Source organism: Copadichromis virginalis, linkage group LG9 (assembly GCF_057382275.1).
Source record: "Copadichromis virginalis isolate Kocher_CV1m ecotype Utaka linkage group LG9, C_Virginalis_male_GT1.1, whole genome shotgun sequence".
NCBI classification, from domain to species: Eukaryota; Metazoa; Chordata; class Actinopteri; order Cichliformes; family Cichlidae; genus Copadichromis; species Copadichromis virginalis.
In genome coordinates, this window is record NC_140626.1 from 20,748,304 (window position 1) to 20,775,900 (window position 27,597).

At 39.8% G+C, this 27,597-nt stretch overlaps 2 protein-coding genes and 2 long non-coding RNA genes across 11 annotated transcripts in view; 1 reads left to right on the forward strand and 3 right to left on the reverse strand.

Moving 5' to 3' along the window:
- Nucleotides 1-5,323: 5,323 nt before the first annotated feature.
- LOC146701780 (poly(U)-binding-splicing factor PUF60) lies at nucleotides 5,324-16,942 on the reverse strand. 8 transcript variants are annotated; one of them, XM_085468128.1, is made up of 12 exons: nucleotides 15,518-15,644; nucleotides 14,933-15,029; nucleotides 14,628-14,723; nucleotides 12,226-12,315; nucleotides 11,640-11,690; nucleotides 10,318-10,479; nucleotides 10,138-10,230; nucleotides 8,459-8,672; nucleotides 8,141-8,373; nucleotides 7,547-7,661; nucleotides 6,157-6,404; nucleotides 5,324-6,069 (listed from the first exon to the last, which is right to left on the reverse strand). In XM_085468128.1, the coding sequence occupies exons 3-12, from the start codon at nucleotides 14,703-14,705 to the stop codon at nucleotides 5,770-5,772; spliced, it is 1,584 nt and encodes a 527-aa protein (XP_085324254.1). In that variant the 5' UTR covers nucleotides 14,706-14,723; nucleotides 14,933-15,029; nucleotides 15,518-15,644; the 3' UTR covers nucleotides 5,324-5,769. The 8 variants fall into 8 exon arrangements, with proteins under 8 accessions (XP_085324254.1, XP_085324255.1, XP_085324249.1 ...); XM_085468129.1 differs by having other exon boundaries at nucleotides 15,577-15,641; XM_085468123.1 differs by lacking the exons at nucleotides 14,933-15,029; nucleotides 15,518-15,644 and adding an exon at nucleotides 16,919-16,942.
- Nucleotides 16,943-18,062: 1,120 nt separating this feature from the next.
- On the forward strand, nucleotides 18,063-20,171 carry LOC146701781 (uncharacterized). Its single transcript, XR_014922232.1, has 2 exons — nucleotides 18,063-18,883; nucleotides 19,615-20,171. It is a non-coding gene; the product is annotated as an uncharacterized LOC146701781 (long non-coding RNA).
- A 39-nt stretch (nucleotides 20,172-20,210) lies between these two features.
- LOC146701782 (uncharacterized) lies at nucleotides 20,211-21,612 on the reverse strand. Its single transcript, XR_014922233.1, has 2 exons — nucleotides 21,321-21,612; nucleotides 20,211-20,697 (listed from the first exon to the last, which is right to left on the reverse strand). It is a non-coding gene; the product is annotated as an uncharacterized LOC146701782 (long non-coding RNA).
- Nucleotides 21,613-22,486: 874 nt separating this feature from the next.
- nrbp2b (nuclear receptor binding protein 2b) overlaps nucleotides 22,487-27,597 on the reverse strand; it is a 42,906-nt gene continuing 37,795 nt past the window's right edge. Inside the window, exons 10-18 of the mRNA XM_085468132.1 lie at nucleotides 27,450-27,545; nucleotides 27,082-27,214; nucleotides 26,895-26,997; nucleotides 26,746-26,796; nucleotides 26,535-26,670; nucleotides 25,694-25,747; nucleotides 25,460-25,523; nucleotides 24,912-24,967; nucleotides 22,487-24,752 (exon numbers count right to left, since the gene is read on the reverse strand). Of these exons, the coding sequence (XP_085324258.1) occupies nucleotides 24,666-24,752; nucleotides 24,912-24,967; nucleotides 25,460-25,523; nucleotides 25,694-25,747; nucleotides 26,535-26,670; nucleotides 26,746-26,796; nucleotides 26,895-26,997; nucleotides 27,082-27,214; nucleotides 27,450-27,545 (780 nt within the window). The 3' untranslated portion in view covers nucleotides 22,487-24,665. The remainder of the gene's footprint in view (nucleotides 24,753-24,911; nucleotides 24,968-25,459; nucleotides 25,524-25,693; nucleotides 25,748-26,534; nucleotides 26,671-26,745; nucleotides 26,797-26,894; nucleotides 26,998-27,081; nucleotides 27,215-27,449; nucleotides 27,546-27,597) is intronic.

Consider the following 27,597-nt stretch of genomic DNA (forward strand, 5'->3'; position numbering starts at 1 on the left):
TATGAAGCAATGTTTTAACTGCCATTTACATACAGACCTGTGGCCAACTTTATAAACCATTTTGAATTTTTTCCAGCTGAGGCGTTCAAAATAGATATACAGGGAGTGCAGAATTATTAGGCAAGTTGTATTTTTGAGGAATAATGTTATTATTGAACAACAACCATGTTCTCAATGAACCCAAAAAACTCATTAATATCAAAGCTGAATGTTTTTGGAAGTAGTTTTTAGTTTGTTTTTACTTTTAGCTATTTTAGGGGGATATCTGTGTGTGCAGGTGACTATTACTGTGCATAATTATTAGGCAACTTAACAAAAAACAAATATATACCCATTTCAATTATTTATTTTTACCAGTGAAACCAATATAACATCTCCACATTCACAAATATACATTTCTGACATTCAAAAACAAAACAAAAACAAATCAGCGACCAATATAGCCACCTTTCTTTGCAAGGACACTCAAAAGCCTGCCATCCATGGATTCTGTCAGTGTTTGGATCTGTTCACCATCAACATTGCGTGCAGCAGCAACCACAGCCTCCCAGACACTGTTCAGAGAGGTGTACTGTTTTCCCTCCTTGTAAATCTCACATTTGATGATGGACCACAGGTTCTCAATGGGGTTCAGATCAGGTGAACAAGATGGCCATGTCATTAGTTTTTCTTCTTTTATACCCTTTCTTGCCAGCCACGCTGTGGAGTACTTGGACGCGTGTGATGGAGCATTGTCCTGGATGAAAATCATGTTTTTCTTGAAGGATGCAGACTTCTTCCTGTACCACTGCTTGAAGAAGGTGTCTTCCAGGAACTGGCAGTAGGACTGGGAGTTGAGCTTGACTCCATCCTCAACCCGAAAAGGCCCCACAAGCTCATCTTTGATGATACCAGCCCAAACCAGTACTCCACCTCCACCTTGCTGGTGTCTGAGTCAGACTGGAGCTCTCTGCCCTTTACCAATCCAGCCACGGGCCCATCCATCTGGCCCATCAAGACTCACTCTCATTTCATCAGTCCATAAAACCTTAGAAAAACCAGTCTTGAGATATTTCTTGGCCCAGTCTTGACGTTTCAGCTTGTGTGTCTTGTTCAGTTGTGGACGTCTTTCAGCCTTTCTTACCTTGGCCATGTCTCTGAGTATTGCACACCTTGTGCTTTTGGGCACTCCAGTGATGTTGCAGCTCTGAAATATGGCCAAACTGGTGGCAAGTGGCATCTTGGCAGCTGCACGCTTGACTTTTCTCAGTTCATGGGCAGTTATTTTGTGCCTTGGTTTTTCCACGCGCTTCTTGCGACCCTGTTGACTATTTTGAATGAAACGCTTGATTGTTCGATGATCACGCTTCAGAAGCTTTGCAATTTTGAGACTGCTGCATCCCTCTGCAAGATATCTCACTATTTTTGACTATTTATGGCACCAAAACCAATGCCACTTTCAGCCTGTCAAGTCCTTCTTTTGACCCATTTTGCCAAAGGAAAGGACGTTGCCTAATAATTATGCACACCTGATATAGGGTGTTGATGTCATTAGACCACACCCCTTCTCATTACAGAGATGCACATCACCTAATATGCTTAATTGGTAGTAGGCTTTCGAGCCTATACAGCTTGGAGTAAGACAACATGCATGAAGAGGATGATGTGGACAAAATACTCATTTGCCTAATAATTCTGCACTCCCTGTACTTTTGATTGTCACAGTGTTATTTGGGCAGCTGCCTGCCTAATATAACATAACATCACCACAATATTTTACATTAAATGAGGAAATGTATCTTTGTTTCCTCAGCTAAGACTGCTTGGCTGCTGTAGCTTGTGTTTATGTTGAGAGTGACATCTGATTTAAAAGCAAGAAGCAAAAGCCACTGAGCACCATCAGGCAGCACAGAGGCAATGCTACAAATTTAAGGAACGAAGGTCAATTCTTTGTGTGTGTACATGCACAGAGCACATGTGCACACGGTTGTGCAGATTAACTCACAGATGTATATGACAACTCACGTTTGTGGCATTGACATTGTTTTCCAATCTTAAATTAATACATACATTTCCGTCATTGGCCATAATTCTTGCAAGGAAGGGACTCAAAGGTCACAAGTTATTAAATCAAATTAATTAAACACACCATTAAAAGAAGTTCACTATTCACTCCTTAACACATTGAAAATAGTGACATCAAGGGAAAAACATGCAGTGCAGCACTATCAGATGCCAGTGACGGTTGGGCTCAGTGATGAATCAGGTGAGCTGGATTCATGGCTGAATCAAGACATAGGTTCCCCTGCTGTGGTCAGTGAGGGAAAAACAGTGGCGAAAAAAAAACCGACGTTTCAAATGTGAAGTTCATATTAATACAGGTTTTGTTTCTAGGCAATTGTGCAGATGCAGGCTCTGGGCGGAGCCAGGAGTTTAACAGATTTAACATAATAACTACACTGATTTCATTTCCTAACACAGGATGACAAGACTGGGGCAACGATACTCGAGAGGAGAATTTCTGATACTTTCTGGGATATGATGTCACTAACCTTTTCTTTTAATTTCTAGCTCCAGGTGAATTGACACATGGGAGTGTGTCAAAAAGGGGGAAGATGAGTTTTAACATCAAACAATGGTTTTATGAATATTCTATGACTTTATTTGTGTGTTTAATAATTTAGGTATGGTAAAACTTAAGCTTGTAATGACCCAAAAGTTCCCAGACTTTTTTAGAGAACCAGTGAGAAGTTTAAAGCATGATTTGCATGTTTAAGCATTAATGATTGAAATAAACGGAATAGCGTTTAAACGCTTCCTGTATGTTCCAATGAGAGTCTGGATTGTGGTTGAAGGTATTTTGGACCATTCCTCTGTAGGTAGCAGGTGTTTTTCTTGGAATGACATAACACCCCTTGTTATGCCCAAATAACTCAGTTTTAGTTTGATCAGTCCACAGCACCTTATTCCAGAATGAAGCTGGCTTGTCCAAATGTGCTTTAGCATACCTCAAGCGGCTCTGTTTGTGCTGTGGGCGGAGAAAAAGCTTCCTCTGCATCACTCTCATACACAGCATCTCCTTGTGTAAAGTGCGCCGAATGGTTGAACAATGCACAGTGACTCCATCTGCTGCAAGATGATGTTGTAGATCTTTGCTGCTGGTCTGTGGGTTGACTCTGACTGTTCTCACCAGTCATCGCTTCTGTCTATCTGAGATTTTTCTTGGTCTGCCACTTCGAGCCTTAACTTGAACTGAGTGGTCTTCCATTTTCTTAATATGTTCCTAACTGTGGAAACAGACAGCTTAAATCTCTGAGACTGCTTCCTGTATCCTTCCCCTGAACCATGATGGTGAACAATCTTTGTCTTCAGGTCATTTGAGAGTTGCTTTGAGACCCCCATGTTGCTACTCTTCAGAGAAAATTAAAAGAGGAGGGAAACTTACAATTGACCCCCTTAAATACTCTTTCTCATTATTGGATTGACCTGTGTATGTAGGTCAGGGGTCACTGAGCTTACCAAGCCAATTTGAGTTCCAATAATTAGTTCTAAAGGTTTTGGAATCAATAAAATGACAGCAGTGCCCAAATTTATGAACCTGCCTGATTTTGTTTAAACAATTATTGCACACTTTCTGTAAATCCAATAAACTTAATTTCACTTCTCAAATATCACTGTGTGTGTCTCCTATATGATATATTTAACTGACATTTTTTATTGTAACAACCAACGATTTATACAGGAAAATGACTATTAACAAGGTTGCCCAAACTTTTGCATCCCACTGTGTTTTATGTCATATTGTTACAGCTTTCTATTTTATTTTATTATTAATTCTTTCTAGTTGCACACAGTACAACTAGATCATATTTTGATCCTGTGTTTGTTCTGTACATATCGCAGAACTGACAATACCTGCTTTGGTGACTCTAAAGGAAACAGCTGAAAGAAGAAGAAAAAGACTTGAAATATATCTGCATAGTGATTTAGATTGAGGACTACCTATCAAGATATCATTTGACTATCACGCAGATGTAGATATGTACAGTTTCAATAACCAAAGAAGTAATCTTTAAAGACCCCCTTTTTTTCCACTTCATGCTCAAAACCTTTTGTCCAAACCACTTATTGCTGTCATAATGAAAGACTTCTGCACACCTTTATACACAAGATTTCTAAAGCTAATAATCTTGCTTCCGTTTTCCATCATGTGCTCTTGAAACTATGTGTTAGAAAAGGAAGCCTAACCTTAAACTGATGCCTGGCAGTGACTTCCACGCCCTCATTCATGAAACGTTTACTGGACATGGGGCTGCCTGAGGGCAATTCTGAGCAATAAAATGTTAATATTGCGCAATTTTACAACCAATGAGTCTTATTTCTATCCCCAAACAATTTAACCATGGCATCATGTGAAATCACACACTCTTTCCTGAAAACACCAAAAAGATTTTACTACTCTCTGATCCTGTGTGTTTCAGGTCTGAAAACCAACCACTACTGTAGGCCCACGATGCCACCAGGGGCCACAACCAGCCTGCCAAAGTTCAGTTCAGCCCACTGGATGGTTTTTCAATGGGAGAAAATTGCACAAAGTCACTAACTACTCCAGTTTAAAATTCAATAAATAAATATAAAATGTTATTCCTTTTGCACAGATGCCAGTCTCACTACACGAGTGAAAAAGTCTAGTAGAGTTAAAAGTATTTCTAGACCTAGAAAAGGTTTTTGAATCTTAAAATTTTAAATAGTTTTTGCTTACTTGCAAAATCTCTGCACATATTTATATGGCTTTTTACTGATGTAGGCCTGACTATGAATACTTCTTTATATTAAAGAGAGCAGAAAATATCTTGTGCAGTGGTTTTATCGAGATCAGTTTAGGCAGCATGTGGCTCAAAACATAATATGAATGGGGAAAAAAGTCAATCCAGCTAAAGCTTAGCTTGACAGAACCCCCAAATAAAAAACAACAAAAAAAAAAAAAACCCTACACATTACTTTTAGTGTATTGTAAATAAAATTAATGTAAATGTGGCATTTGAATCAAATTTTAGACCCAAATCTGAACATAACCTACTCTGAACCAGGTTATATGGTCAGCATGGGTTACCATAGTGATCGAGCCCTTGAAAACAAAGGCACCTTCCAGCTTTGAACTTGACTTAGCTGACATAATGTATCTTGCTAATAATTAATATATAATTACATAATTGCATAAGTAATCTTGCTTCGTTTAGACCAGCAGTTGTAGCTGCCTTTTTGTACTTAATGGCTTAATGAGCAACTGAATAAGAAATTATTCACACATCTAAATAAATTGAAGAGTTACGCTGCTACAAGATTATAAACGCCACACTTTTTGTGGACAAACAATAACCTTTATTGTACAAAGAAAAAGTGTTTTACATGTTCGGCAATTTCAGGAAAGAAAATAAAAGGGGCTAAAAGCAAGAAAACAAAAACTAATTTTTTCTTTTAAACTTTTACCAGATTGGATTACAAAAATTCAAAACTTGCACCAAAAGGGAGTCTTCACAGATCACAAAGCAAAAATAAAGAAAAAAAAAAAGAAAAACAAAATCTGACACAGAAATGTCTTAATGAATCTCCCAAATGGAGCTTTTAACATTAATATCAACAGCAATTTTAAAAAACAAAAAAACAAAAACAAAGAGGAGACCATAATAGGTTTCAGAGGCCCGCATCTTTAGCTGCAGTGACTGTGGCTGAGATGGGTTTGGGGCGACAGTTATGGGAGATGGGTGCTGGTGAGCCATTTCCGACACTTTATGCAGAGAGGTCACTGCTGTTGAAACGGTCTTGGTCATACACTTCGGCGACAACTTTGCGACCCCCGAACCAGCGGTCGTTGAGTGCCTGGATAGCTTTGTTCATCTCAGAGGCCATGGAAAACTCTACAAAGATTTTGACAATGATATCTGCATCCTCCTCTTCTCCTTGCTTTTCCTGGTATATGATGACTCTGTTCACGGAGCCGAACTTCCCGCACTCTTCCGTCACCTCGCCCTCCAGGTCATCATCAATGTCCTCTGGTCCGACCATATTTCGAAGCACCATCACTGTGGACTGCAGAGTAGAAGGACAGGAATAAAGTAAACACAAGTGATGATAAGGAAGTAAATAAGTGTTCCTAGATTAAAAAAATAAAATCACCTCTGATTTTCGAAGCAGTTTCTGCATCACCATGTGTCTCGCACTGCTGCCTGAGATGCTCATGTGCTCCTGATCACTCAGCATCTCCTGCCCTGTACCATCCTGAAGCGTCTCTTCTTTCTCCTCTTTCTTCTCTTGTTGGTTGGAGCCACCAGCCTGATTAGACAGCACTGGCGGTGACGCGAGCACGGGGTTCACAAGACCGACCTGGGGAACCATTGGTATGGTAGGACGCACTGGAGTCACACCTTTCCAGGGAAGGCAGACACAGTCAGTGACAATGGGCAGGTCCACAGTACAACTATTAGTCCTGGATAAGACAATCCCATCATCTATAACATCAACTCAACGTCAAAAATATCAACCAGAAAAACTCACAAACAAAAAATTACACACAGTACCAAGTCACCAGGGTAGATGTCAGACTAATTGAATTTGACTAATGAAAATGTGGTTCATTTATTGAAATTTCTACCACAAAATTAGTGCTGTCGGCGTTAATCTCGTTAAAATGAAGTTAACGCCATAAATTTCAGTAAGCGAGTTAGGGCAGATCACCCCGTGCGTGGGGCTGGACGGCGTCAATGAGCTAACCGCGCTAACACGTTGACGCTAACCCGCTAACGGAGATTTGCTGCGTTAATGCGGTTATGGTGTTAACATCATTTTAATGAGATTAATGCTGACATCACTACACAAAATCCATCATTTGAAAATTTAACGCGCCGTTCTCCTTTAGTCCACTTGATTGAAGGAGCTTCAACCCCTTATTTTTGTGACTGCTGTAACAGAGTCATTTATACAGGAATACTTCCTGTTTAAATTAGGGTCTTATTTGTATTATGAAATGTATTAGATCATCTGTTAAAGAAAACAAAAACCCTATGAATTATTATAGCCGTTTCACCCTTTCATCCATCTGTTTTAAAATATTTTATGCGGAAAAGTTCAGAGCTCAAAATACTTAAAATGCCCAATTAGGAGGTCACAAACAACCTCACACAATTTTCCATTATCCATATTACACCAATGAGCCAATTCCTGTAAAGTATAAAATGTTATAGGAGAAACAGATTAATAAATTCATGGCAGGAAATACTGTCATGACTAAAAATATTACAACGGCACAAATAAACAAGGCTGATGCCACTGGGTCACTTGAAGTTCAAGTGTAGGTGAGACATGAAGTCACTAAGATAACTCTCACAGGAAAGCAAGTTTACAGCCACTTCTGATTTTCTCATTTTCCAGATGCCATGCAGTTAAAAGTGTTCAAACTAACAGTGTGTTCACTGTCTTTAAAGCTGTATGTTTTTAACAGCACAACTAAGTTAAATTAAAACCATTTCTTTAGCACAAAAAGAGGACTTGCTCATGTCTTGGTGCATACCTGTGATGACCCCTGGTGCCTGGGCAGCCATAACAGCCTGAGGTATTCCCATTTGCTGACTGAGAAGTTGAGGTGCAGTTAACGCTCCTAAGACTGACGCGCCAGCTACAGCCTCCTTAAAAGAGGGGGGGCCGAAGACATTAGGCAAAGGAAACACACAGAACACAACACAAGGCAGCACAGTCAACAATCACACAACATGGCAAACAATCAACTCAACATTGCCTCTCTTCAATGAGAATCGAGGTTAAAAAGTAATTAAGTATTCTTAGCAAGTCAAAAATATCTAAGCAGTGATGCTAAACTTTTAAAATTATGACATTATACAAGGAAGAGCTTTGCTAATCAGTAAAGGTGAGGAACTTTTACCACTCAGCTTAACATATATACAGCATATAAAAACAAATGAGTCTTTCACCGTGTTTATAGGTTCTGTTTGAGTTTTGAAGACGTCAAACTGCATTAAAATAAGGTTACATTTTTAATTTTTAATAATACCAATAATAAACTGACAACAAAGTGGCCTTCTCTAAGTACAAATGCTAATGTTATCTGTACTGGTGTCATAGCTAGCTAGTTCTGTGTCATATTTACCTGGAAGGCCATTAAATCCCTTTGGAAGGGATTCATACTTGCCTGGGCTGTTATTTTAGCAGTGGCTGCCGCTGCAGCCACAGCTGCAGCAGGTGGCAAACCACCTGGGGTCGTGGGGGTCAGTAAGGGCATGGGAGGCGTTACTGCTTTGCCCACCCGCAGGTACTGACCACCCAGGTCAAACAGGTTCATAGAAGACACGGCGTCCAGGGCTGACTGAGGCTTTTCATACTCTGTAAAGGAAATAAAAACCGCAGTTAGTAGCAGATTTATAGCAACATGAAGGTACGAGAGAATGCGACACCCCCCCAAGCTCACCAATGAAGCCAAAGCCTCTGTGTCGCCCTGTGGTGGGGTCTCTGGCTAACGTGCATGACTTGATCCTTCCAAAGGCCTCAAACACACTCTTGATGTCGTCATCTGACAGATCAGGGTGGACGGACGCCACGTAGATCCTGTTATAAGCACGCGCCTCTTCTGCCAGCTGGTCGATGATGGGTTGCGCCTGACCGATGTTACTTGGCCGCCCAACCTATAGCACAGATCAAACCACCAGGGCTACTGAGTAAAGCCTTTACTGCATTACCTGAGAACGCACCTACCACAAAGCTCTATGTCCCTGCAAGGCTTACTTTCACCAGCCACCAAGCTCAGTCAAAGCCACTCGTCTCCTCTAATAAGTGTTTTTTTAAATTACAAAACACTATAGCATTTTCCCAACAGGAGAAAATTTCAAGGATAAAATACTGATTACATTAATCATTAGACAAAAGAATAACCAAATCAAACTTAACTCTCTCTCTCTCTCTCTTTCTTTCTTTCTTTAAAAGCCAGATATTACAAAAAGACATCTACTAGCTGAGGATCAATAATTAAAAAGAACCTGACTATAAGGGTGTCAAATATCAACTCATTTACAATGCAAATCCGGTCCTGTAAATAGCTGTAATACTATTATAGAGAAACTACACTTTTTATTAAAAACACAACATTTCTGCAGTCTGAACTAGTGGCTAAAGGAACGCATTGAATATTTGGTGCTAGCGCTGCACAGACTCTCCTTTGCAAAAGAACTGAGCTCCCCGAGTAAGACGAGCGTCTGAGGGAGACTAGGATCTGTACTACAGATGGGGCGGCCAAGTAACACCAACCAGACGCAACCCATCATCAGCAGTCCATGGGCACAGAGCGATGTTATTTGCTGCTAGGCATCCCACTGGTCACTTGGTCACTAACACAAGCCTTGATGACATCATGGAAGGCCAACACACACTTGCGCACTGACACACACAAAAAAACAAACAAACAAAAAAACTACACACGCATCTTCATTCATACAACACGCACCTGAAAATTAACAAAAACACAAGCACAATCACAAATTAGTGTTTTCACTTAAATAAAGTGACTGAGATTATACATTTAAGCAATTTTGCATATCAGGACTTCATATTCCTAATGGCAGGAAGTAATCTAAATACCAGTAGGGTTCCCACCAGTGTATTACCCGACCGGCGGGCCATCAGTCCTAAAAACAGCTTGGGAAAAAACTATGAAGTTATGAAAGAATAAAAAAATAAAATAAACACATGGAAATGTTGAGTCTCGATACACTTTTACCTGTTCACTTATAACTAGGGTTGCAACAATACAATCAGACATTGGTCTGTTCCAGACCTGTTCTTCATAAAGGAAGCTAACAGTAAAGCCAAACACCCTTCTTTCCCTGCAAGTTTTTTTTTGCTTAACTGCAACATATATATGCATTAAAATAAAATAAAAGTCTGGATATGGATAACCATGTGTATCGATAAGAGGAGCAGTATTTCTTGTCTTGCTTTCTGAATGTTTTAAAATATTCATAATGATACTGCTGTATAGCTACTGGATCTTAACAGCTTTTATGACAGAAATCCTGCCCAGGTGTATCCAACTATTCAAACTCTGTCCACATGATCTTAAGCACTTAAAAGATGTTTTTCTCCACACCAACATACCTTAATGTTTCGTCCTCCCAGCATGACTGAGTTCATCTGCTCCAGGGCCAGCTGAGCAGCCTCTGGTACATCATACTCCACAAAGGCAAATCCCTGCATTGTCAGACAAAGGTCAAGAATAACCTGCACACACTTTCTTTGCAATCTACGCCACGTCTCAAGTCAAAGTTCAGCACTGACCTTGTGTTTCATTGTAACCGAATCCCAAGACATGTCAATGCTCTTGATTGGACCAAACGGGGCAAAAGCCTGTCTGATGGTGTCCTCACCAAGCTCATAGTATATGGAGCCCACATACACCCGACACATGATCGCTAGAGCGCGCTGCCTCTGAGCTGCCACCTACCAACCAAGGGAAACAAGACATAATAAGCATTAGAGAGTAAAAGAAAGGAGGAGAAACAAACACACATACACACACACAGAAAGAATATATGTGTATTTTCTACTGTGCTTGCTTTCCCCAAAATTGTTAGAGGCCAATTCCAAGTAAAGGGGGGTCTGGACAGGTAAATAGGGTAATAATGGGATACTGCAATGGACAGAACTTTGTGGGAAAAATATTAACATTTATAAAAAGAAAACAAAAACAAAAAAACACTGATGTCATCAGAGGCGATTACAGTATGTCCTCTATTCTGTTACTACTGAACAGACATATGGAGGAAAACACATTGATGTGATTGACATGCACAGCCCTCACAAAAATTTTGGCTTCAGTAACTGACCTGTAGTCCGGGGATGCAAGTAAGGTAACAAAAGTAATCGTGGAGTTCAAACGAAATCCATACAAAGTCTTGATGAAAGCATTTGAAACTTTCTTCTCAAGTCTAAGGTGAGGGGCGCTTTAATCCCTGAAAGCTGCTCTGTTTTACTGACGCCTTTACTGCTTCTCTTAACTTTCACTGTGTCACCAACAAAAATAAGTTCGTAAAGTATAACATCGAGGGAAGATGACTTGTTCATTTAACAGAAAAAAAGAGCTTGACTTTGAGATGGCCAAAAAATAGCCCTGTCCCACAATTTCTCTCATTTTGGTCCATTAAAGGGATTGCTATCCCTCTTTTGTCCCATGCCAAGAGCTTTGCTTTTTTTGTTTTGTAAAATGAGCAAATGCATATTTTTCAAAAAGACGTGACTTTTCTCACATTTACAAACCTCCAATAAAGTCCTATAAAAGCCATTTAAAGTGTTTTAAACAGCCTTTTTTCTATCTTCTTCTTTTAAAAAAATAATAAAAAATACACAAACAAAATATCCCACTGCAACGCAAGAAAGAAAAGGAAGCGCTTCGACAATTAACAACAGTCAGTCATCTCAGAAGAGATTGCAGTAAAGTCGCAGGTACGTTAGGTGTTGAAAGCCATGTTTTCTTATAAAATATGCATTCTTTGGTTAGGAAAAAAGGCAGGGACTGTTGCTATTGCAACAGTAAAAGAAGGGTAACAGTCCTTTCCATTGGGAATGCGCACAGAAAAAAAAAAATTTAATAATCTATTGACCGATTGTAAAGGTGAGAGAGGATCTCCAAAGCCCATTGTCACTGCTGCCATCTGAAAGACAGTAAAGATGAAAAAAGTGCTGAAAAGTAGGTTAGATATCCCTTAGCTTTGCTTTTCTTTCTTTCTTTTTTTTTTTAAAAGGTCATTGCTTTGCTAAATAGACAAAAGCAGTAAGGCTTACACTATAATCAGACCCTCCCTCTAAACAATATACAGAGAGGATTTACCTCCTTTAGCTAAATTATAGCTCACCACACAGCAATAAACAAATACAAGCAAGTTCCCTTTAAAAGTGCAAAGCATTTAACATGATAACCAAAGCCTTCATGATGATCGTCTCCATCTGAAAGAGAACAAAAGGCAAAAGCAAAGGGTCTACACATGCGTTCTTTTTCACAGCACGTGGTAGAAGAAAGGCAAGACTTCCCAAAGAGCTAAGCCCAAACCGACTTGTGACAGTAGAGATGGCTGAATTACCAGTGCGAGAAAAGACTATGATATTCTGTCTACAGTCAAGACTCACAGGTGACACATGCACAACAAAGATTTTGTTTGGCACATTACCAGATAGTTTCACACATCTCACCTGGAGGTTGGTGAGCTGTTGCTGCTGATGGGCGATGGTCTGCTTCACCAACACACTCTTAATACTTTGCTCCATGGCATACTTCTTAGCCTGGGAGAGGAGAAGCGAAATTACATGTAAATTCCACAGATGAATAAAAGATCAGTTCATCTATGTGACACGGCATGCAAAAACTAGGCTAAAATCCAAACTTTCATTTAATCCTACATTTTTAAAAAGTATAATAAGAGGAAAAAACAAAAAACCCCAAAACAAAACAGGATTTCCCATATAATAATAAACTAATTATTTGCAGTTTAGAAACAGTTGAATAACTGCAGGTTTTGGGAGATATTTGCAGATGGTGCAGTTAAGATAAATACTTGAAATGCTGGAAAGTCTGGTTGTTCTTGATGTTTCATTGTTCATTGGCATATTTGACTTCTAGAAACTTCTTTTTGCAAATTTTAGTCAGATTTGGGGATAAATCATTTTAAATACGGGGATGTAATAGTTTCATCCACCCACATAAAAGCTACTTTTTCTACTTTCAGTCTTGGATATTAATATGCATACAGTTAAAAAGCACATTAAACACTTTGGTATCAGCCATCTGTAGCTCTTTCAGACACACCTTTACATTACAGCCACTATTTCCTATAAGTAACTACAGGAACCCTTAGTAAAAGAGAGCCAATAACAGGTGTATCACTTAAAGTCTGACTGCATACTGCTTGATCTTGAAACCGCAGCAAAATCAATGGCTCCTATCTGATGTGCCTTAAGATTTCAGGTAGATTGGCACATGTTTAACCATGAAGAACAACAGCTGTAACTTCATTAATATCTTATTTAAAATTAGCCAAAAGAAGAAGACTGACATTCCTTTAAGAACCAACAGGATCTGACTTGAGTCATTAAACTAAAACCTAATTCATTACAGGTCTTTTGGTGTATTGTGGTTTGTCCCATAAAGTTTGTAGCACTGTCTGAATTCAGTCATGTTAACAGACAGATGAAGCCCACATGGTAACGCATTCAACATCTGAAAGGGGCTTCTAATCTCCTACTAAAAGTTATGAAAGTTGGGTTTTATGTGACATAAAAGAAATAAAAGTATTGCAAGTAGACATATCCCTGTGCTTAATGTGGTATAGTTTAGGTAACTTTAAAAACAAAAATCTAAAATTTTCATAACCAGTGTTAATAAATTTCAAATTAATAGCACATTACCTGTTGCTAACTGCAAGTTACTGGTTTGGTTTAATAACTGGTTTATGGCAAGTTTCACATGAAAAGAAACATTACAGAAGTAAAGAGGCTGTTAAACATTAGAAGATTAAGGCCAAGAATGACGTGTTCTTCCTCAATAAAAATGATAACACAACAGCAGTAAAGAATTAAGTTAAAAATTAATTATAGTATTTTCTGCTACTCCCGTCCACTAACTTTTATTTGACAAAGTGATAAAGATGATGAATTAAGAACAAGATGAAAATAAAACTCTGATGCAAGCTGACAGCAGCGACCTCATCTCTATGTCGCAGCGACGGCACCATGCAGCGATGAGTCTAGGGGGTGTAATGAACTATTTAAAAGCTGAAGTGATTGATTACTTTGCAGATGAGGTTTTGTTTCCTTTTGTGCCTGTAAAAATATATTTAAAGGGCCAGTAAATCTAGTTCAGGGGGCGAGTAGTGGAAAAGGAAAAACAACATTGGACTAGGCCTTTTCCATAGTATATGATCTGGGATAACACGGGTTTAAAATTTTCCACAATATTTAAAAAAAGAAAAAAAAGAAAAAAAGAGTGTCATATCGCAATATGATTGCTGTACAAATGTCATTCATTTATGCGCCTCGCAATGTAACAATCTGACAAATCAAACATGCAGCACTATCTGCTGTTTGACCCCTTGTGAATATGGAAATTGAAAAATGGAAATTACTGATGCAGTTCCATTGCGGAAAAGGATAGCTTTAAACAGCTGGTTAAAAAGCTCGACCAAAGATACACCCCAGACAGAAAATATTTTTCACTTTTATTATGTGCCAATATTGTGCAGCTCCTGATGAGTTACAAGATTAAGTTCCTTTAGTTATTGTTAAAATATGGAGTTCAGCAGTTATTTTATTTTCTACTTTTGTGCTTACATTTGACTTATGCTGTGTCATTACTGTTGCACTATAATGCTGCCACTGGCACCTTGTTTCAATAGATTCACGCTTCAAATGAGGAAGTGTGTCATCAGTGACTGCAGCTTCATTGGAAAAGAAGAATGAAAAATACACAGCTTTTGTTTCTTTCATCATAAGAACCAGTACTGCAAAAAATTGTGATTTAATTTTGAGGCTCTAGCGCCCACCCCTACATCGGACATTTGTTTATAACATAATCACTAGCAGATAGTTTAACGTCTTACCCTCTGAAGTGCCTCCTGCTGCTCTGGGGTGAGAGGCGGCAGGCCAAGCTTGGAGCCCGTGCCCTGTCCATTCTCCATCGTCAGAGCTTCACCACCCTGCAGTCGAGAGAACAGAGCACTTTAAACAAAACACTGAGAAACAAGAGCGTAAACCCCTGCACGTGCACACTGTTCATTCGCACTTAATTTCAATGAGAAATTACATCATCTCAAAATGAACAGGATATCGCTAAATGGGTCAACATTTAAAGGACATACACCCGGATTTTCTTTTTAAAGCAGGCGGGACTGGATGGGCTCCTTACCTACGCAACCCGCTAATCGCTGGGTCCACCAGACTGAGGCGGAAAAGCCCCCAAGGGGATGAGCACTGATGGGGAAGCTTTAACAAGTCAACAATTTCTAGGGGAAATAAAAAACGTCTTCAGACTAACAATAACAAAAGCAGGGCGCTAGCATCATTTTACAATGAACTCCATCTATAAGCAGCCGTCTTTGATCAGATCTTTAGTGAGCCAGGGTAATGCGCATGAACGCTAGCCTCGCGTTGTGTATACGTTAGCTGAGTGAAGTAGTAGTAAGTGGGCTAAAGTTCAACCTTTCCCTAAGAACTTTTAAACTGAGGAATATATAAATCTTAACTGCAACCTCTTTGTTGCACTTGGATGACCTTACAACGGCACAATCAGTACAAGAAGCTCCGCATTGATTAGCAAGGCCTGGTCTCTATTCAGATAGCGTTATCTTTGCTGCTAGCTGATATTAGCTAATGCTAGGCATTCATTGCTATGGCGCGTGAATTAATCTGCACGTTCTCCACAAGGATACGCCGTCAAATTTAAAGAACACACGGTGCACCTAAATACTAAGATACATCGCATTTTACTTACGTAGCGACCGCTACAGCTGAAATCTGTTAATGTGCCTCTTTATCAAGGAAATTATTTACCGCAGTGTCCGTAACTGCCATGAAGCACACCTTCTCGGAGAGGCCCGCACACGTCAACGCTCGCGAGAATTGCATATTTTCAATGAAAGATATCGCGAGAACACTATTTCTCGCGATGTTGGGGGGCGGGAGTTAATACGCACTTTTATCCATGCAACCTTCAGGCTATATTTATTATTCTGTGACATTATTCATAATTTAATGTATATCATTCCAATTGTGTTGTTTTTAATCAATTACTCTAGCTAGATAGCACTAGAATGACCAGATCCCAGAAAACCTAAAGAATAAACACTATTTTGCCAGTCCTGTATATCCAGGTTAGAGGACTGACATTCAATGTGTAAGGGTCAAATCACTATCTCCTTAAATTAAACACAATAAACATAATTTGTAATTTTATTTTATTTTTAAAAAAAATATTCTCCTGCATTTATATTACACTAACTGTTACATCAGTTGCTTCTCTGTCCGATGATCTATCCGGTAAACCTTTAGCAGGAGCACCCAGAGAGCTGGCCAGCCAGGCAAGATAAACTTAACTCGTCACAGCGAGACTTCTTCCCTGTCTCTGTGAGTCCCCGCATCCTTAAATGTCTCCAGTTGTCCTGAGTTCCCTCTGACTGTCTCCTTGGTGCATTTAAACCCCTGTTCCTCCCTGTCCTCGTCATCTGTTGTCTTCATCTCCGTTATCAGTCATCATCATTTTACCATCTCTGTGCAAGTCTGCAGATTTCTTTATTAAATCATAAGATTCTTAAATTAAAGTCTCTCTCTGTTTGGGTCCTCGTCACAAAACATGACATCATTGTTTTGTACATTCCCCACATTTGTGAAAGAAAAGCAAAACACTTTTTTTAAAGTCTGTAACAAAACCATCAAATCTGCTAAAGGTTATTTAAATGCTGCAAAAGAAGAATGGATTGGAATTTAAAAAAAACACATCGTAACCTTAATTACTGGGGGAAAATGATGAATGATGATCATAGTGAGTAAGAAGTAAACAGAGTGCATATTTTGGACAGAGATTCACTTTTAATATGTATGTATAATACAATAGATACATAAAAATTCACTCCAAAAATAGAGTCCTTGAAATGAACAAAATATTGATAAAAAATAATTATAAAAATGGAGGCAACTTTGCCTATGGTACAATGTATACAATGTATGAAAAGATCTTTACTGCAGATACTACTATGGCTCTGCAGATTTTTTTTTTCTTTTATTTTAACCTATGTCGCCTCACCTTGAGATTGGCAAATCAATTTTGGTGGTCAACTCTCTCAAGCAGTTTACAGTTTCTGTTTTGCCTGTCACTATTCCCTCTCTGTTTCCTTACCTGGTTCTTCCTGACCTTGTTCTTTCTCCTCACGTTCCCCTCTTTCCTCTCTCCCTCTTTGGTCTGACAATCATACACAAATAGATTGTATTCAGTTGGATGAAAAAATTACATTGATATGAAAAAAAAAACTATTAAGATCACTCTCCTCTCTCAGTGTACTTTCAAACAAAAGGCAAATAACCAAACCACATGTACATCTAATAAAAGATATAAATATTGAAACACTGATCCAACATTATACTTTATTGACGGATCATTTGATCTTACACTTTTACCTGAATGTTGCTCCGGGGTTTAATATCGGCACATATGACAAAATAACCAGCTTCTCTCATTCCATTTCAAACAGGACAGTGGCAACAACAGCAGCCTACGGACAATTTTAAGTTTTAGATTTTAAATAAGCTATATAAATTTCAATGGGAGCAACAGGACGGTCAAATGTCGCTGATTTTACTACACGAGGACGAATTGTATTGTAGCAAACATCGTCGGAGAACACGTTTTCAACACTGCAGGTTACCTGGGTGTAATGTTTTTCAGCTAAAAAGAAACATGGTCTGACTCCTACCTAACTATATAAAGAGTAACTGAAGGTTATATGCAGCTAATATGTCCTGTTTTAAGCCAGGCACTTCCACCTCCGCTCCGCTGTGTCTCAGCCACCATGGCAGAAAGGGCGCTAAAGCAGTGTTGCCAACTCCTCAGTAAGGAAAATCGCCATTGGTTGTACTAAAAGTCGATAAATTACGTCATCGCCTAATTGGCATAATTGGACATGCAAATGTAATTGTAACCTACGTTGTTGGAGAGAGAAATAACAGCGTGGAAGAGACATAAAGTGAGTAAAAAATGTCCTAAATGCATTTAGAATTTATTTAGAAGTACAAATTAAATTTGTTTTAGCAATTATTGTTTTATAATGTCACAATTCCAACCCTGCTCCTTTATCCGGGCTTGGACCGGCAAAAGTGACCCGAAATTGGCACTCTGGTGTAGTTACTTTGTGTGTGTGGGTGTGTGTTTATAAGTAGTTTTAAACCTTGTGATCCACAAAACAGCATAACAGTAAAAGAAGAACTGACTGGTTACAGACAGTGCGGGAGCAGCGGCTTCGCTCATGCGCGAGTCATTTGCAGTTCGGACGCATAGGTGCGAACGTCTGCTGCAGTGTTGCCAACTTAGCGACTTTGTCGCTATATTTAGCGAGTTTTCAGACCCCCTTAGCGACTTTTTTTTCTAAAAAGCGACTAGCGACAAATCTGGCGACTTTTTCTGGTGTTATTGGAGACTTATTTATGACGACTTTTTGACTTGAAAGCGGGTATCGCTTTTACTCTCAAAAAGCAGCGGGTGCTGCCGTGGGTACCTCGCAGCTGGGGGAGGACTATCCTCCGCCTGTGAGCACTTTGGCACGGGTGAGGTGCCTATGGCAGCACCGCTGCTTGTTAAGGGTGTGTTCACACCGAACGCGATGGGCGCGTGAAAAAAGCCCCAAACGCCCCTAACTTGACGCGTGCACATTCGCACCTCTACGCGTGTCCAAGAAAAATCCATCGCGCCCCAAAATATCATATTTTAACGCGCGTGAACCGGAAATGTGGGAGGGATGTGGGAGGAAGTTTTGCAAGACCGGTATCTTTGCAAGATGGCAGCTGTCGAGCTAGCGCTTGAAGAGAGAGTCTCCCTTCTCTATTTACTGTGGAGAGCAGAGTAGCGGCGTAAAGGACATCCTTGCCGTACCTGGGTCCATCAGGTCCTCCAGAGGCGTGAGCAGTTTGGTGAGTTTCACCACTTGCTCCAGGAGCTGCGCCTGGATGACGGCCGATTCCAGCGCTATCACCGTCATTCACTCGGCCAGTTTGAGGACCTGCTGTCCCGCGTCGGTCCCAGAATCGCCCGCCTAGACACCGACTACAGGCGCTCAATCCCACCTGCAGAGCGCCTGTCCGTCTGCCTGAGGTTAGTAAAAGTGTTTAATACGTAGTCCTTTATTGATACCTGTGCTAATATATGCTAAACCATCCATTTATACACTGCTAACATGGATGTGCTATGCTAACAGTGAATGCTCTCGGTGTTTGCTGATATCAAACTGTAGCATTAGGACCACTGAGTTAACCTTTGTAGTGATACTCACTCCTTTTTATTTAGACCTGGTTTAATTCTGGGATAGTTGAATATTTGTATATAATCCCTGCAGCTGTCAGACTCTATAACAGGGGTCACCAGCCTTTATTAAAACAGAGTTAGATAAAACTGTGAACAGTTTGGTTCATCTCTAGTTACATGGTTCTATCTTGATAAGCTGTCTTATCACAGATTAATTTTTCAAAAATATTAATGATTTAAGCAAGGAAAGGGCTACATGTCAACATACAACTCTTTATTTCTATTAATGTCTCACTTCATTCCTACCTGATTGACATGTTTAGGAATTATGAGTGATTGGCTCACTGTAGTTGTGAAAGTTGCTACCAATCAAATTATAATATGTTAAAGTTAAAACAAAACACAACTGTTTTAGATATTATCTAATATACATTTTGTAATTATCCTTATAATTACAAAATGTTTTATGTAAGATTTAAGTTTTGTGATTAAATCTGACATCACCAAAGTATTTTGGAATTTGAATAATGTATTTTGTAACTGCAGTACACATAATACTGATTTTGAACAATTTTGTCCAGGTTCCTTGTCACCGCGGACTCCTTCAGCACCAAGCGTTCAGTTACAGAGTCGGTGTGTCAGATCACCCCCAGGCAGCGACGGCCATCTGGGACTGTCTAGTGGACGACTTCATGGCTGTGCCTTCACCTGGAGACTGGCGGTCCATCACAGAGGGACTCCAGGAGCGCTGGAACTTCCCTCTGTGCTGTGCAGCTCTGGATGGGAAGCACATCCAGACAAAGGCACCCCATATATCATATAGGAGACACACACATTGATATACACTAAATATTTATTTCATTTCTTTTTTGTGGTGCCCAAATTGATGCACCTGCTTGATTTTGTTTAAATAATTATTGCACACTTTTTGTAAATCCAGTAAACTTCTTTTCACTTCTCAAATATCACTGTGTGAGTCTCCTGTATGATATATTTAACTGACATTTTTTTATTGTAACAACCAACGATTTATACAGGAAAATGATGTCTATTAACAAGGTTGCCCAAACTTCTGCATCCCACTGTATTAGTATATTTTGTCATTAGTATAATATGAAATAAATTCTACATGTGTCAAGTCGTGTGCCAACATTTGCTGTGTAGTAGAACTGAGACATTAGTCATTATAAAAATTTATTTGAAATAATATTAAAATTCTCACACAGAAATACATTAAACATAAATATATAAAATATAAGTATTTACAGAGAGACAGGAATAAAAAGGACCAGCTGCTCTCCAGAGCAGGAACCAGGCTGAGGAGGAAATGCTCCATTGGAGACTGGTGTGGCTCCAGCTCCACCACCGATGGACCGTCCTGGGACCCGTCCCTCATCTGCCTCGGAGCCGTCCTCCCCTGTGGGCCTGTAAAACAGCACAAAACACAAAGAAATGAGAAGGCTGCTACTAGATTTTAATTTCAACATTGAAAAAAACAAACAAACTAAAAACAGGATATAATCAGATTGGTTGTAGATATTTAGTAAAGGTCATCACAGGCAATCCCACCGACTAAAAAGGTATCGGTGCTTGCTGTACATATCTGTGGGTGCAGCAGCAGGAGCTCAGGGACTGGGGATGCTCTGCTTCAGAATCAGTTGGTTCTATCAATACAGTATTAAATGTTAACAGGTTGAATATAATAATCATAGAGTAGACAGTGGTCCCTCATTTATTGCAGCAGGGGTTCTCAGAATAACTAGCCCCTGGCCACGCACTTTATACACTGTTTTCCACACACACACATGAACATTGGTCACAGTTCTCACAATTGATTCTCAAAGTGCAAACCTTTGTAGATTGCAAAACGTAAACGTATTATTATGCCGTGTTTTGTCTTCATCTGCCTGCCACTTTCGTGCGCCTTTTCCCCTCGCGGTGCAGGTGTCTATTTCCGAATGAGGCTCATAGTTATGGGTGTTTTTGTGCTGTTTTTTCTATTGGACGTGATGGTTATCAAAACCAAACATGATAAATTTGGCAAGCGCAGGAGACACGGCACGGAGCAGATTTGTCAATCAGGCTGCAGAATGCAATGCTGTCCGGTATGAAAATGAAAATTAAGAAAAAAGAGGCAATAAAATATATTCTTAAATGACAACATGCCTAAAAGCAGAACGGTATTTGTATGTCAGTGGGAAAATAGCGGTGGCTTGCTAGCTTTTGTGCGGCTTCCCCGGGTCAGTGAAAACTTTAGAGAAAACTTGAGAAAAATGAATGAACTTACCAGGTTGCCCGATCTCTTCACATATCTTCCTCCAAGCTCGGTCCTTTATATTCCTGTCTCGGTACAGAAAGCAGCTGGTGTCGTACAGCTCCGAGTGGTTTGCTACGGCATTGATTAGCCTTCCTTCTATTGAAGAATAAAGGGCTTTGGCTGGATCTGCCCCTTTGAACTAGGTAACAGCCACGTCACCAGGCTCCTGATTGGTTGTCGCGGCGCGATTTGACGCTGGAGTTCAGATTTTTCCAACTCGAGCCGGGGACGCGAAACGCGTGTATGCACAAAATGCAACACATAAACTCACGCGCGTGTTTTTTTTCGCGAGTCAAACGCCTGAAACGCGCTACACTCACGCGCGTTTCAGGCGTTTTGGCGTTTTCGCGACGCAAATCTGCTTCCGAATTTTCGCGGGAGCCGCAATCGCGGGTCAGCGCGCCTTTCCATTGACTTTACATGTAAGCCTGACGCTCTGCCTGCCCGTTCGGTGTGAACACGAGCAATAGGCGTTTTCACGTCAAAAACGTCGTCATAAATAAGTCATCAATAACACTTTTTATATTTTTAGTAGTGTGTCACACAAACAGCAAATATTGTCAAAAAAAGTAAGAAATCTTTGGGGGTGCTTTGATTTTGCTAAACTCGCCCTGCCTTTAGGTTTCACTAGGGATATATCCGTAGATCAGTGTAGCTTAGTGATGGTACATTTGATTCTTTTTTACTGAATCGAGTTTTAATGAGTCACTCACCAAAGTGAATCGATTTTTTGAGTCATTTGGGTCACTGAATTTCAGCATTTATTTTCTAATCTTTGCTCACTATTCATATAAAAACTTTAACTATTAAACAGACAACAGATAAAACCCTTGCAACCTAACAGCTAAAAACATTTGTAATTACTTTAGTCAAAAATTATATACTGAATGAGTTAAAATTAGAGTAACATGATTGAATTTAGCAACAATGTTAAAAACGTCACTACCACAAATCTGTTATTCTTAATAAATCATATTGCATCCTGATATTATGCATATAAAATGTTTTGTACTCTGTCTTAACGTGTCATGTCAACCCAAGACACTACATAAATACTAAATTAAATTCACCATTCCTCGTTTCTTATTTAAATAATTTTTTGGTAATGCATGCATGGAAACATCAAAACACACGCAGCATATTACATCTTGTTTATTGTCATGTATTTAATTGCAGTAGCTACAATATTTACCAAAGGTTTAAGTAGAACACATCCGAAGGCAAGTTTTATTCAACAGAGTCACAGAAATTAAAAAAGAAGAAGTCATTTGACGTAAAATAAGACTGATATGGAAGGGTTTGTTTTTTTTCCATGTTTGCACAGTCTAAACATTCATTTTCATGGTCAGGTCCTCTCTGGAACTGAACTGTGACTGACAAAGGCAAAATGCAGTTCTGGACGGTTGCAGGCTTTTAAGACATGCAGCTTACTAGGATCAAACAAGAGCAATAGTGGCACTGCTTTGTGTTGTCCAACATACGCCTCTTTTGATAGCCACAAACAAATATGTACACCACAGCCTGTAGCAGGTGACTGTCTGGGAGGCTTCAGGGCTCCTGTCTTCAGAGACATACTGATAAGTAGGCTCGACACAGAGTATAGTAAGTATTGTAGGCAATGACTGTACAGCAGTGTAACTGTTATGAAACTGCAACCTCACAAACCCATAAAACAAATGACGCAGAGCTATGTAAAACGTGACAACAGTATTTTGCTGATGATCACTACTGTTTTTTACTACAGTTTTATTAAGGAGTAATCCACCCAAATGGCAGCTTTTTATGTTTCAGAGACCAGGTTCTTGATAAAAAAATTAAAAAAAAAATCAGGCACTGATGCACAGCCAGCTCTATTTTTGTCTTTGTGTGGGTTGCAGTGCCATCGTTTTCACATTTCACACCAGAACTGTGTGAAATAAAACTAGAGTAGATGGGGTTCTGGGAAATAAAAACATGCAAAGGAAAATAATTCAGTTTCTCATCACCTGCTGTAACATCTGGAGTCCATGAAAACCTCACAGGAAAAACAAATTCTAATGATTTGGGTGGATTTCACCTTTGAAAGATCTACGGAAATATTTACAAAACAAAATTCATGTACTAATATTTTCAAATGGTTTGGGAAATACAATAATAGTAACTATAGCAGGAATATTAATAAACAAAATGGCAATTTTTTAATAATTAATTTTAACATCAGATAGTCACAGCTTTGCTCCTGTTTAAGTAAGACTACGCTTTCAAATCACACGTAGATTTATTCCAATTTTTGTACACAGGCTACTAATATTGACGGCAGCAGAGACCATAACCATCTTATCCATAAGTCCAATAAAAAAGGCTGCAGCTCTTAATCAAGCTTCCATTACTCAGCCTCGACTTCCTCTTCACTTCCACACAGGCTGAATTTGTGGACTAATAATAAAGAATTGCAAAGTTGATCTTGTTTTAAGACTAAAGTCAACCTGAACGTGTTAATTGCTAAGTTGTGGGTGATGCCATTTCACTGCCATAACAGGCACTTTGCAAGTCTTTGGCTTTCACGGTGGAAAACCTGTAAGAGCACTACAGGCTAAAACAGAGAGGCATCATCTCATTACTTATCACCTCATTCAGGCGTAGCATGTTTAGCTGTGTGGAGATAGCATTCAGTCGGAGAGTGCAGTGAGGTGTGTCACTTTGAAGGTGTAGAACAAAGAAAAATAAACATTTGTGCAATGCATGTCCTGTTCACAGTTAAACAGAAGAAAAAAAAAGTCAGCTGAATGGGTATCAACAGTGCACATAAGACGGAATCTTAAATTCCCTAAAACTCTTGTGAACTGAAGGTTCTGGCTTGTGAGGGAGAGGGAGGTTTAATCAGCAATAAAAGTGTGCAAATGAGGCTTTGAGGAACAAAATGTCTGTTTGTATGTAGTAGTATGTAGTTGCTGCATCTGTGAGTATAACATATCTGCTCTGGATAGTGGCATTATGGAAAACCTAAGATTGTAAGATATCTTAAGGCATGATAGCCCTTTTAGGCAGGGAGTTTGTCAATCTTCCTCTGCTCTGTGGGGTTGCTGGACGCAGCCGTGATTCCTCTGGTCCTCCAGCCAGAGGCGCCTTCTCACTGAGATGATTTACTGTCTGTCAAGGTGCAGCATCCATCTGTGTTTGTCCCTTTTTTTTTATTCCCCATTGGGTCAGCTCCCTGTGCTTCCTCAGGTCCACGGCTGTCTCGTCCTACCCGCTGCCCTCTCTTGCTCTCTCTCCATCTGAGTGATCAATGCCCCGGGACCCTCCATCTGGGCCAGAGCCTGTCGGGACCCCTCCTCATTGCGTGCTCCCAGAAGCGAGTGCTCGGACCCGGTGTTGTTTGATGGCATTCTCCAGGAACCCCGCCACCTTCTCACTGTCCTCCTACAAAGCCACCAAGATGCGGTCAAAGTTTATTTGGGAAAAAAAGTGTTAAAACTCTTCAAAAAACAAAAGATAAAAGAAAAGAAAAAAAGAATAAATTACTGCTGTACTTGTTCCCAGATCATTAAAATGTAAAAACAAAGAAGCTTTTCCGTCTACCTCATTTATGAAGGCGTAGTGAACAAGTTCACTGGCGAGGTCTTTGGAGGTGTCAGCTGAAAGTTTCATACAAAATAATTCAGTTAGAAAAATATACAAGAAAAATAAAACAACAGGTGTCTTTTTTCAAATAAAAAGACAAAACGGTTATCCAGATCAATCTATACAAACAAGTGCTTTAAATGGACTTATAGTATCAATTTAAAAGTCCCACGTCGCCTTGTTCTTAAGTTATCGTATTCACAAATCATGACAATAACCCATCAGCAATTTATGTCTGATGGGTTAAAACAAACAAAAAAAACAAAAATAAAACATAAATAAATATGTCAAACTGATTCACTGCCTCACATGGAAATTCATTAGAGTGAGTTATGAAGTTGATCTGGCTATTACATTTGTTTATGTTTGTTAGTTGGATCACTCTGAAAGTAATGGACAAATTTGCATGAAAACTGCAACCAGATGTGAAGTTTGGGCTTGAATCAATCTGGATGATGATCTAGGAACACTCACATTGTTGTGATATTTCAGAAATGTCAACTTACTTGGAAGGATGTCGCAGCTGAGCTGCCTGTGAAGTTTATCATCCATCTTCAGAAACAAAGAGAGCTAAGGAGACACCAAAAGGCTCAATTAAAGTCAGACTGAATTCATATGTATTCATTCTGACTGACTGAAATGCAGAGCTGCTAAAGCAACGCTGCAGTAGGATTCATCTTTAAGGAGCCCAGGTTTTTACACTGAAATGGGCAAAGTACCTGTAACACTATGTGACTCACATGAGTTTTGGTCCCTTCTTCATTTGACTCCAAATTACAGTGCATCTGAACTACCTGCAATGACAACAGAGTAAGAAGCACTGAAACATGAAGGCAAAGCAAAGTATTAAATATTTAAAGTGTTTGGAGTGATAATAAATAGTTATTATTACAATAATAGAGAGACATGCATAGACACGTGCATGTGCTTATCCTACACAAGTGACACACACAACAACTTAAAGGGCAGCAGAAAGCTTTTGTAATCCAACTTTTGCTAACACTTTCCCAACATATCTGGCACTGATACACGTGATGCTAAGCAGGGACACCATCTAAGGTAATAACCTAAAACATAATAAACTAGACATTTATCATTGATATTCAGATAGGCTCATGCTCATATGCTGTGCTCTGAAATAATGAAAAGTAATCTTAGTCAAAGACACACAAGGTGATACTGTCACACTGTGATGTGACAGTGTTTTGCAGGTCTGAGCTGCTGTTCACATAAGCGCAATGTCTAACACTGCCCTGTTGCTTAATTTGGTTAATTTAAAAAGTTGCTCCTGATGCATTCCTAGTATTGGATTTAAATGCAAGCAGTCAGCTCTGATTCACAGTGAGACCTCTCAGTCCAAAATTTGTTCCCCTTCAAAGCTGACTGCATGGAGACGGTCTCACTGAAATCAGATGCGGGCAACAACAAATATGAGGAGATTTCCATGTGTAAATATCTCACGTGTTGCAACATCCCAGACATACTGCTGAAAGTCTACTGTAAACACAGAGTCATTCTCTAGAGATGTAGCCAGCAAGTCTGTGCATTTAACACTACTGTTGTTCAATCTAAGGTGCCGACCTTCCTTGTCTCCGTCTCCTGGGGTTCAGGAGTCGGCGTCTTGACCGTTTCAACCTGCTCCTGAGACAAGGAGAGCGCTCGGGGGACGGGGTGAGGCCGCGTTGAGGCAAAATTCATCAATGGGTAGATTCCATTCCTGAAGAGAGAAAAGGCCAAGATGTTAAACTTGAGAAAGTAAACTGAGAAAGTAAAGCACTGCAGTAACACTTACTTGACATCCTCTAGAAACTTGTCAAGTTCCAATGGGGACACGTGGGAATACCTGCAGAGGGGACACAAAAGAGAACAGAGAGCAATGATCTTGACTTGTCATGCTTTCTGGCAGACAGCGGAAGATTCGAGGTGGGTATAAGATTTTACTTGAGCTGAACTCCCTGTCTGTCTTCATGTTTAATCTCTGCCATGACAGCATTGGGGTCAAATGACTTGGTTTTCTCCTCCACACAGTTCTCTGGAAGCAAGTCTGTAGATGCATCACAAGTGTGGCCGTTACTAAAGAAATCTGATGCACACAAGTAGCTGCAGTGCACATAAGAGAGAAACTCACACTGGTTGTTGATGAGGCAATGGGCGGCGAGCAGTTTGAGCGAGTGGACCTCGAACAAGACTCGGTGGAACAAGAGGTCGTGAGCTGTAGGACGGAGCTTGGAGTCGTGATGCAAACAAGACTGGGTGAACTCCTGCAGGAGCAATAAGGAAGTAAATCCAACACATAACCATGCAACTGTAAAGTGTGACCCAGTTTCCTGAGCATCACTTTGTTCTTTCTGGCATATTTAACTGACGGAGCCCTGCTGTGCGGTCTGAATAAGCCTAGAGGGACGGCAGTGTGAGTAGTGCAGGACAGTTTGTCTTTTCTACATGTTTCTGCAGCTGTTCTTGCATTTCAGGGCATAAAGTATTTTTGAGACTTACTCTCATGAGAGGGTCTTCCAGAGATTGACCTGCATTGACTATGGCCTCCTTGGACACAGCACTATCTCCATTGGCCTGGATCTCCAGCACAGCCATCTATAAGGGTACAAATAATCTGTCAAGAAAAACAGCCACACACACAGAAAGA

Excerpts from the sequence above, each read along its gene's own strand:
- LOC146701780 (XM_085468125.1), bottom strand. The coding sequence starts at position 15,651 with ATGCAATTCTCGCGAGCGTTGACGTGTGCGGGCCTCTCCGAGAAGGTG. Across the intron at positions 14,724-15,576 it reads TGGCAGTTACGGACACTGCG|GGTGGTGAAGCTCTGACGAT; the intron begins GTAAATAATTTC and ends TCTCGACTGCAG. Across the intron at positions 6,070-6,156 it reads AACTGCTTCGAAAATCAGAG|TCCACAGTGATGGTGCTTCG; the intron begins GTGATTTTATTT and ends TCTACTCTGCAG.